This window comes from Mytilus californianus, unplaced genomic scaffold (genome assembly GCF_021869535.1).
Source record: "Mytilus californianus isolate M0D057914Y unplaced genomic scaffold, xbMytCali1.0.p SCAF_1, whole genome shotgun sequence".
Classification (NCBI taxonomy): domain Eukaryota; kingdom Metazoa; phylum Mollusca; class Bivalvia; order Mytilida; family Mytilidae; genus Mytilus; species Mytilus californianus.
In genome coordinates this window covers 103,389,508-103,401,062 of record NW_026262581.1, presented here as the reverse complement: position 1 = coordinate 103,401,062, position 11,555 = coordinate 103,389,508, and the positions used below count along the sequence as shown (strand labels likewise).

Here is an 11,555-nt window from a genome sequence, read left to right as displayed (position 1 = left end):
CTTTGGTTTTAGAGTTATAAGCCAAAATCTACATTTTTACCCTATGTTCTATTACTAGCCATGGTGGCCATCTTGGTTGGTTGGCGGAATGGCCAGACACATTTAAACTAGATACCCTAATAATGATTGTGGCTAAGTTTGGTCAAATTTGGCCCAGTGGTTTCAGAGGAGAAGATTTTTGTAAAAGTTTACGGACACCGGACGACTGACGCCAAGTGATGAGAAAAGCTCACTTGGCCCTTTATAATAATATAATAATAATAAATTCTTTATTTAAAGAGGGTAAACTCAGTTAGTTACAATAAACTAATCTTCCCTGAGGCCCTCACATACAAATTACAATACACTCAAAAACAGATATTTACACATAGTTAATTTACAGTCAATTAGTTCAATGTAATATTACTTGTTGTAGACCAAGGAAACCTTATATATTACACTTTAAAACCTTGACATTATTTACATAAATTTGGGCCAGGTGAGCTAAAAATGGAAATTTTATTAGAAACATTTCTTAAGGAGATAATCCCACATACTCCAACAAATTAGACTATTAAGATGTAAACACAGAATATGAAGTTGACTTATTTTACCACTGATGCTAAATTTAAGCATGTTTTATTTGATATAGCTTCGTACAAGTCAGTCTAAATAGCCATGTGAACTGAATGTGTTGGACAGTATTAGCTTGGACATTTTTCATATTTAACTAATAAATAAGGTACAGCTTATTTCATATGTATTTTCCCTCCTAAGCTTACAAATTTATGTAAATAATGTCAAGGTTTTAAAGTGTAATATTTAAGGTTTCCTTGGTCTACAACATATTGGGAAATCCACATAAAGATGTTCAAAGGAATGTAATCATACATAACATGAAAGGCTGAATATCCCTTGTGCAGTGTTTTGGTTGAGAAGTATTTGGACGTCATCAGTTAAAGTGTCAGAAGTATGATTTCAAAGGTTTCAAGAAATAAATGTTATTTAACAATGTTTGACTCTAAAATTGAGTATAATCAGTTACATGTATCTGAGCACTGATATCAAAGTTTATCATCAAGGAAATTGAAAGAAGACATTCTTATAGGTTTCATAATGAGTGAGAATTAGATATAGCTTGATATCAACTCGAGTTATTTAATTTCAATGTAATAATAAACGAGCCTGTGGCAAGTTTATTAATACTATTCAAATTAAACAACGAGAGTTGATATCAATCGATATCCAGTTCTCACGAGTTGTTAAACCTATTTCTCTTATGGTCAACACTCTCATTGTGTTAAATAAAAAATTACACGAATCGTTAATCTTTTGCTCATATCAGCATGACGTTATATGTCCTGTTCAGGTGTCAAACTTTAACATCAGTCATTTAAAAACTTTTAGTACACTTTAGAATGCCGAAATTAAATTTGTCAAAAAGAAGATTTCCAGGTGAAAAGTGTGAGTGTTTTTTACATGTATATCATTGAAGAAATCACATAAAACTCTTGCCATTGACGAAATGTGCATTATCTCAACCTTTGAAAGTTATCAATTTCCTAACGAATTGCCAATACAAATGTCGTTACATCATCTCATGATGCTGGATAAGCAAACCAAATTAATAAAGTTTTCGTCTCACACTCTGTGTAGCGTGATTCCAGAAATATCTCTTCATGGAAGAAACATACAAAAAAATGGACGTCACCATTTAAAAGTGATTGTTGCTTGACCTCAGATGGTTATTCTGAGACAGATCTGAGGTCATTGGGAGACAAAATTCAGCAAAATACCACAAGCGTAAATAGACATTTACAGATATCAAGCATTCTGAGAGTATTGCATGACAATACATAGTCCCCTAACGGGTAAAAATTCATTTTACTGGAACAAAATGCTAACTTGTTCTATAACTTGTCATGGTGTAAAAAAAAATAAATATCATGTCAATATCTTCAAGCATGACTAAAAACAGTGTGGAAAACTGATTATATGAGTGAAAAAAACATTAGATATGATTAATAGTTCTCTAATATGAGATATGATGTAATACAGTGTACATCTATTTTCAAATTATAATCAAATATAATTAATAGTTCAAAATAATTTTTCTTTCATTTGTCACAAACTAATATACAAAATGTAGATTTGTAACTTATCTATAAAATGTCAAAAACTTTTATCTACACAATGTAATGTATTGAAATATATACATTAATAAAAATATATTATTATCTAATTAAAGGATTTCTCTTCATAATTTTTTTTTTTATATATATAGCATTCAGAAAATTAGTTTATACTAAATAACAAACAAACCTGCCAAAAAATTCTTCAAATAATTTAACAAAGAATGTCTTTTAAAAAATGAGTTATCTCCCTTTGTACAGAAAATATGGTTCAACATAGTACTCTAACATTAGATATGGCCCAGAGTTATGATGGTCCATAACTCTGGACTAAATCATCAGACCAGAACAAAATTCAAACTTGATCTATAGAAAGCTGATTTTCCGGACTGACGGATGGACTCTTCGACTTGTCGGTACAGTCAGGGGACTTACTTAAATGAGTGATTTTCTAAATCACTGATTCAAGTAATATTATGTCCATAAAGGTTGGAAGTAAGAGTTGTCTTTCTTTAATAATCACCTATTTAAGTAGTACAAATTAATCACTAGACTAAGTGATTTAATTTTATTGTAGCTTTAAATATAGAATGCTAATGATCCAGGGACTAATTATGTTGCTAAAATTATCAGAACCAACATCTGTGTTGATAGGATGACTGGGTCATGTCAGGTGATGACCTTGTACTAAATCTAGGATAATGACATAAAAATCACTTGTTTAAGTATCATACCTCAATTTCCTTCCAAAAAATCACTTCTTTAAGTATCATTATTTTAATAACCCCCACTAATTTCAACACCCCCGAACAGTGAAATTTTGATCGCGAACAGTAGAATTTTATTACATAATCTATAAGATGAAACCTTGAATTTTACAGGAAAAATACTCCCACTGCTAAAAATCTGTTAAGAAAGTATCAGTTCATTATGTAAAGCCATTTTTAAAGCATTTTTTCAACTAAAATAGAATTTGCAGCTAAATGATTGCATCAAAGGCATAAACCTTGCTGCTTAAAAGAAGCAAAAAGTTCATTTTTTTCAATTTTACTAATGAAAAGATATTATCTAAACCTTATGTGTTTAAAATTTTGGTAAAACTACAAAATCACAATTTGTGACAAAACTTCGAATTTGCTACTTAAATAAGTGATTTAAAAATCACTTATTTCAATAAGTCCCCTGACTGCGGTTGGGGACTAATACACCTTATCGCTATTCCCGCTTGACCCGAGAATCTGTCCCGCTCGAACTTTTGACGTCATACAACAATCACTTTTCCATTGTGGCGTCAGACATTTTCTATTATGACGTCAAAATTTTACGGGAACTTGTGTGATGTCCAGTAATGGCGGACAAATAGCGATAAGGTGTATAAACAGGCCACAACCGTAAGAGAATTTTTTTACACTAAAATTAGTGGAAATACCATCATTGACAACAAATAATAGAGGAAATGGTGACTCTCAAAATGGAAGGTTTCAGGGACAGGAGGTCATCTTAATCACTTGGAAATATACATCTTATTTTACAATGAAAGAGTTTTTAAAAAATGTCACAAAGTTTCAACAGTTCAAAATTAAAAAAAATAGGAAAGACATGAAAAGATTCCTTTATCTGTGAAAGTAAATGAAAATACCACAGAAGAAATCCTGTTTCTGTCCATCAATTAATTATTGGTGAACTGTTAGTGTAAAGATCTTTTGCTGTAGAATTCAAAACTATTGCTTTTTTTTTTAAATGAAGGAATGATTTTCTGTACTCAATTGATAACATTAGTGGAGGAAATTTTACCGTTTAAATGAACAATGAATAATCAATAAGTTCTTTTAAAAAGAAGTGTTATATAATAACAATATAAAATGGTACAAGATTAAAATAAGTTATCTGTAATTGAACAAATGTTAAGTAACAAAAAAGTAATTATTGAAAAAGAAAATGAACACGTTAATTTCTCCAAAATCTACTCACTTTAAACGTTTAATATACGGACATTTACGCGTTGCAACTTCAGCATGAAAAGTACATCGAAGAAAAAAAAAAATAAACGAAATGTTCGACGTGTTCGACAAAGATTTGAAGAAATGTTTTAAGTTACTGATGAAATGACTACAGATAATAAAAGAATAAAAATGTCAAATGTCATAACACAATCAGAAAATGATGACAGAAAGTATAGGTAAATACCGAACTTTTAACATTTTTACATCTACATCTACATAATACTTCTTTACTTCAATATGTAGAAGATTATCATGATGGATGTCCGTTTAATTTGGCAAATAACATGCATATTCAGGACGAGAACATGTTAATGGGATATGAAAAATATGAGGCAGGCGCTAATTGATGAGCACAATGACATTAAACTGAGCCATGGTTCATTGACTTTGAATATTTGCATAACTTACATGTAGTATGATGTACATGGTAAAGTATTGCTATTTTGATTTCAACATTTGCATTATCGAAATTAAAAAAAGGCGAGACATATCTCTGTGATAACAGTTTATGAAATTTATATTATAGGTTTATATCATCAAATTATGTCTTGGATGAGTTCAAAAATCTGTGCCAATCAATTATTTTTTAAAAGAGTTATGCCCCTTGGAAATATTAATAAGATGGAAAATTGCATCGTTATTGCTTTCAAGTGTACAATTCTTGCCAGATTTTTATCAAACTTATATCATCGGTTTATATCAGCAACGTCTCAGACGAGTTCAAAAATCAGTGCTGATCAATTATTTTTAAAGAGTTATGCCCCTTGGAAACATTAATTAAGTGCAAAATTGCATCTTTAGTGCTTTCATGCGTACAATTCTTGCCAGATTTTTATCAAACTTATATCATAGGTTTATTTCAGCAATGTCTCAGACGAGTTCAAAAATGAGTGCTGATGAATTATTTTTAAAAGAGTTGTGCTCCTTGGAAACATTAATTATGTGCAAAATTGCATCGTTAGCACTCTCATGTGTACAATTCTTGCCAGATTTTGATGAAACTTAAATTGTAGGTTTATATCAGCGATGTCTTGGTAGAGTTTGAAAATCTGTGCCAGTCAATTATTTTTTAAAGAGTTATGCCCTTGGAAATATTAATTATATGGAAATTTGCCTTGTGAGTGCTCTCATGTGTACAATTCTTGCCAGATTTTTATGAAATTTATATTATAGGTTTATATTATCAATGTCTTGGATGAGTTTGAAAATCTGTGCTGATCAATTATTTTTTTTAAGAGTTATGCCCCTTAGAAATATTAATTACATGGAAAATTGCATCGTTAGCTCATTCAGTCTCATGTGTACAATTCTTGCCAGAATTTTATGAAATTTATATCAGCAATGTCTTTCACACTTTCGAAAATAATTACTGATCAAATATTTTTAACGAGTTATGCCCTTGGAAATATTTATTATATCAGAAATCACATTAAATTTGCACTAAAGCATTCATTTCTCTAAGATATTTATGAACAATTTTAAGAAACAAAAAAAAAGTGTATTTTTTAGTTATTGCCCTTGTACCTTGGATAGATAAAATATTGCAATGTGGGGGACATTGGAACTCTGTTCTTTTATTAATATATATTGTTTTTATGATAATTTAGTGTTAAAAAGTTTGGTGTTTATTTTAGATACATTTCTCTTGATAATGGATTAAGGGCATTATTGATATCTGATCTGAAAGAAGGGGAGAGTGTGGTTGATGAGGATGTAGAATCTGACGAGGAATCAGAAGAGGAAGAGGTGGAAGACCATGGAATGGAAATGGATGACCAGTCAGATGAAGAGGTGGATGAAAATATTGCCAATTCACAGCAGATGGAGAGAAAGGTATTTAAGCTTAGCCTACAGCAAACGGTATGAATCAATAGCGGCAACAAGAGGAAGCAATTCGGTATATTAGTGTTTAGTAACTAGTCTGCTGCATTAGGTGGAAATCGTTTAAAAGATTATAAAGGAAAAGTTTTTTTGTTTTTTTTTACCGAGCAACTTCCGAGGCAACTGCCTCGGTTGCCTCAACAAAAGCTACGCCAATGAATCTGGGTGTTGACTGATAAATATAATAAATAAAATAGTTAAAGAAGACTAAAGCTAGTTTTGTTTATAATTACAAGGATTAAATTTTCTATTCTGGTAAATCAATTATTAATGGATCTCGATCAAGAGCCTCAAAAACTAACGCACCATTCTGCCAATCATTACGTATCAAATTAAATCATGAATAGATTTTTACCGATGGTCGGTCAGTAAGGTCACCTGTGTTAACTGTTACCATATTTCCCGCCATATGAAAATCACATGCATTTGACAAAATTAATCCCAGCTATTTTTAACATTCAACATTGTATTGTGAGTGAAGTCAAGTTCAAAGTTCAACCACATGCTGTTGATCACTGATATGTGTATCATGGAATTGTCTTTTCACGGCAAATATTTTTTTTTAGATTGGTGTCAAAAATACAACATACAAGTTAACATGCATTGTGCGGAAATTAATATTATGCAATTAAGAGTCAATGCAGCACCATAAAATTATTTAGATAGGAGTAATTGAATTTCTTTAGATTACAAATCATAGTAAATATTTAATTAACTGGTCATCAAACGATTGAATGCTTCTAGTTTTAATGTCCATTCATGTCAGTGGCAATTACTTCATGCATATTTAACAAACACAGAAATATCAAAATAAACCTAATTCCCGAGAAGAATTTTTATCTTCTTCTAGTGATTTTATTTGCGTACTACTTTAGTTATATATCACCAACTTTCGGACAATATTTGTTTACAGTAAAAAATAATTTCACAATTATAAAGAATCACCAAACTACATGTATACAAGTATTGCTCACTGTAATTATTTTTATTTCAGAACTGACCCAACGCAGACTGAAAATTAAATACAAATGTAGTGTTGTCAAACTAAAACGTATGCAGCAGCACTTTGCACATCATTCTGCTAATCAATGGGTTTATGTGGAAAATAAATGAGTAAAACAAATATAACCTTCCAGAAATAAAAAAGAAAATATTTTAAAAACTGTATGCCAACAAATACGAAAAAGATACATAACAAAAAAAAAAACAAGGGAACATAGAAAATAATATTTTGAGGAATATAAACAGCATTTGAAATATAAAAAGCCATTATTAAAAAAATAGGCTATTTTTATTAAAACAAAGTTGTCTCCAGTACTTCGCCTGTAAAAATATTTTATGTCAAATACGATGTAGAATTAATCAATAAAGTGACTGAGAGGTTTAAATCACAGGTAACCTGATTCTGAAATCAGTGAAGCGTAATAATCTAGTAGCACGGATTGAGATGAAAGGACAATTATATTACCGTTCACACCTGGATCTGTTGATTAATGACCATACTACCTACCATAAAAAAGTCGGATTATTCATTTCCGACATGTCCCAGTCCGTTATTTGTAGTAATAAGTCTCTACCCGTACTGTAGTTTACATTACTTATGAATTTTATTGTATTTATAGTCAGCAGCAGCTTTGTGTATTGGAGTTGGAAGTTTCTGTAACCCAGACAACATTCCAGGATTTGCTCATTTTCTTGAACATAGTAAGTTTGTCCAAGAAGCAAAACAAGGAGGTGTGAATAAAAATTAATTCAACTTTAATTTACATAATAGCACAAATTTATTTTGTAACTTTGATAGTGAGAAAGGATTACCATCAGTTTTGGTATATCATGATAGTTTCATTGAGTTTCTTCTTTGGAATATGTAAACTGTATTTCAAATTGTTGTTGATTTGGATTTTTCAGATATTTTTTTGTAATCTTGTCTGACAGTTAATCAATCAAAATTAGTCGGTAGTTTAAGTATCAGAATTACTGTAAATTCAGAAATTAATGCGTGCATTTATTATTGCAATTTTTTAAGAAAGGACAAAATGCAAGATTTATTATTGCCATTTCTGAAAAGCTGCTTACAGATCAAGGGTCCGGAAACAGTCATATTTGCGTCATGTCCTAAACTGAAAGCTATTTATCCTAAACAGCAGATTGGGATTTAGGACAAAATTATTTTTTTAACAGAAATAATTTCAGTCATTTTATTGAGATCGGGTTTCTTAATCACCATTTTGCACTGGTTTTCTTTTTTTGTAATACTTTTCCTGTCATAAAACTGCCACTCCAGTTTAGTATGATAATCCTGAGGGCCCTCTTAATAACCATGTTAATGCCTCCAGGAAATATTGGCTTGTTATCGCTAATCATTTTTAACCTGTGTTTTTAATTCACACCTGACAGTGATCACAAGCTCAGAAATAATACTATTTAAGAAATTGAAATTCCATCAGTGACGACTTATTTCATTATTTAATTACTTTTCAGTAAAGACAATCGTCAATTCTGATCTAAAAAATTAAAACTTGACTTATTTTACGAAGAAAAAAGTATTTTTTCACGAGTCAAACGTGTGCTTTATTTACCAAGTTATACGCATGCATGAATTGTCTTCATCAGGAGATGAGACACTAAATCGTAAAATGCAAAATGATTTCATGCTAAATTAAATGAACGCAACTATTATGTTATATTCAAACCCTTTTTAAGGATCTGACAGGTATCATTTGACCTTGAGTTTATTTTCAGAGTCACCTATGTGATCATTGGAATAATTCAAATATTGCAGCAGAGGAGACATTTAAGTGTGTCAACTATTGTTATATTTCAGTGGTATTCATGGGAAGTAGTAAATATCCAGGAGAAAATGAACTGGATGACTATATCAGTACACGTGGTGGAGACACAAATGCATGGACAGATACAGAAAAGGTAATATTATTTTCAGTATAAATAATGTTAAAGTATACTATAGACTTGGGTTTTTTTAACCAAATTTATGCTCAATATTTCCAAGGATAGCTGACAACAATGTGAATATTGAAAATATCATGAAATTTCCAAGGTCTAATGCATGTAATTACATGTATGTAAATTATGATTTAGTAATGCTAAATGAAACTCATATGTTATCTGCAACTTTCCATTCTACACTTGAATACCATATATTAGTTCTTTATCATTTTATCTGCAAGAAGGACAGACAATAGATGTGAAAATTTTCTAAGCTAATGCAATGCAATAAGTAAAAATCCAGAGCAAGTCAGCTGTTTTCTCTTTTAGCCAGAGAGAATCATGTCATGAGAATGTTTATGATAGGTATATCATAAGGATGATTATGGCTTTTCAAATTCAATTAACTCAGTGAATTCAGAGAAGATTTTTATTGAAGTATTTGATGCTTGTAAAAACTTGTGCTAATGATGCGAAAAACTAATAGTCCTACTAAAATTGAAAGAAATAATATTGAATGAAAGTAATTAATGTTTTCTACTTTTTTGATTTTTTTTAAAGAATAGATTCTATATTCTTACTGGTACCTACTTTTATTTTAGACCTGTTTTTATTTTGGAGTAGAACAAAAGTACTTTTACAGAGCATTAGACAGATTTGCTAATTTTTTTATCAGCCCACTGTTTAAGGAAGATGCAGTTGATAGAGAAATCGAAGCTGTTGACAGTGGTATGTAGAAGCATTCTTCAGAATTACAATTTTTACATGAACTGGTTGAAAAATGTACTGTAAGATATAAACTTTTTGTAGTTCAAAGTTTACATTAAATTTTTCCCTAAAAATATTTAGAAGATGATGGGAATTAGGTCAGATTTATAATGTAAAATTGTGTTTGTTAGGTTGAAAGGTTTTTTGCCCTGAATATAATTGCTTTGGAGAAACACATTTTATCCATTAATATTCATTCAACGTTATTTGTGTAGATTGTTTCATTTAGTCATTGTCTAAATCTCGAAGATTTCAACTGAAAATGAGTTATTTTCTTTTCAGAATAGTATCACTAGTAATCTGTTTTAGAAGTCTATGAATGATGTTCCTTATTCCTTATTAATAATCCAACTAAAGTAGAAAGCTTGAAATGATTAAAAAGTATAATCGCTTACCTCACATCAAACTTTACATTGCAACAAACTTGCACTACTTTTTTCAAAAGGAACTAAGTAACTTGTTTAATGACAAAAATTTGTGTCCATGGCATAAATTATTGAAAACGGCCTAAATAATTTTAACTTTTCCTTTTATCATAATTATATTATATAAGTTTTCTTTTGTAATTTACTTAAAGCTTTTATTTTTGGTAGTTTTACAGAATTTTTTATTTAGTAAAAGCAATATTTATGTTTTAGAGTTTCAGATGAACTTGACAGATGATAATTCCAGAGCAAGTCAGCTGTTTTCTCTTTTAGCCAGAGAGAATCATGTCATGAGAATGTTTATGATAGGTAAAGAATTCATTTAAGAATTGATTGCTTCTTTTTGTACATTTTGTATGAAGCGCAGAAGCGCGCTTCATTCTAAAAATGTGCGCACAGTCAATGCTTTTACAACCCTATAAAATTACTTAAAGAAGCATTCAATACTTATAATTACTTTTAAGCTCACCGTTCCCAAGGAACAGTGAGCTTTTGCCATCACTTGGCGTCCGTCGTTGCCCGTCTGGTGTAAACTATTTCAAACATCTTCTCCTCTGAAACTACTGAACCAATTCCAACCAAACTTAAGCTGAATGATGTATCTAGAATAAAGTTCGTGTTTTATTTACTGTTTCGTCAAATAACAGGGCTGCCATGGCTAAAAATAGAACATAGGGGTAAAATGCAGTTTTTGGCTTATATCTCAAAAACTAAAGCATTTAGAGCAAATCTGACATGGGGTTAAAGTTTTCATTAGGTGAAGTTCTAATTAATTTGGTGATGTACAGCAGGTGGTTGCCCAGTCAGGCAGGCTGCTGGGCGAGCGCCTGCCAAACAGTGTTGGCTTTGACGAAAATCTTTTCAAATTTAAATATGTCGTTCCTGTGACAAAATGAAGGTCAAGTTCGATTTTCACGATTTTAGCTTTTGTCGTTGTCGAGTTGTAGACTTTTAAGTAGTGAAAAGTGATACTTAATGCGTTATCCGTGCAATTACTTGAAAACGCTTTGCCGAAATCTTTCAAATTTAGATATGTTGTTTCCTGTGACTAAAAGAAGGTCAAGTTGAATTTTACGATTTTAGCATTTATTGTTGATGAGTTGTAGACCTTTAAGAAGCGTAAAGTTCTACTTAGAGTGTTGTCCATGTGATAACTTGAAAAGGCTTAGATGAAAATCTTGTGATACTTTGAAGAAACAAGACAACAACGGTTTGAATGTGGGTTTCTGGAATGTTATTGGAGTGACCTCATGCCACAAGATTCTATGGTTTCATATTGAATAAGGTTATAATCTCATAAACATATTTCTTCATTATTGACTTCATGGTTTCTACCTACCTACCCCTGCTGAATATATGTGTGTGTGTACTTATATACTCTCTTAAATTCCAATATTATGTCACTTTAGGATAAATAGGTC

The 11,555-nt window shown here is 30.7% G+C and overlaps 1 protein-coding gene across 2 annotated transcripts in view; it reads left to right on the top strand.

Annotated features, from left to right (window-relative positions):
• Window positions 1-4,144: 4,144 nt before the first annotated feature.
• The window catches only part of LOC127728403 (nardilysin-like), a 37,138-nt gene continuing 29,727 nt past the window's right edge, over window positions 4,145-11,555 (top strand). For both annotated transcript variants that reach the window (XR_007994112.1, XM_052235769.1), the window contains exons 1-6: window positions 4,145-4,290; window positions 5,749-5,947; window positions 7,618-7,699; window positions 8,820-8,920; window positions 9,544-9,670; window positions 10,348-10,443. Coding sequence is in view for 1 of the 2 variants with exons in the window: in XM_052235769.1 (XP_052091729.1) it covers window positions 4,217-4,290; window positions 5,749-5,947; window positions 7,618-7,699; window positions 8,820-8,920; window positions 9,544-9,670; window positions 10,348-10,443 (679 nt within the window). In the remaining variant the exon portion in view is untranslated. The remainder of the gene's footprint in view (window positions 4,291-5,748; window positions 5,948-7,617; window positions 7,700-8,819; window positions 8,921-9,543; window positions 9,671-10,347; window positions 10,444-11,555) is intronic.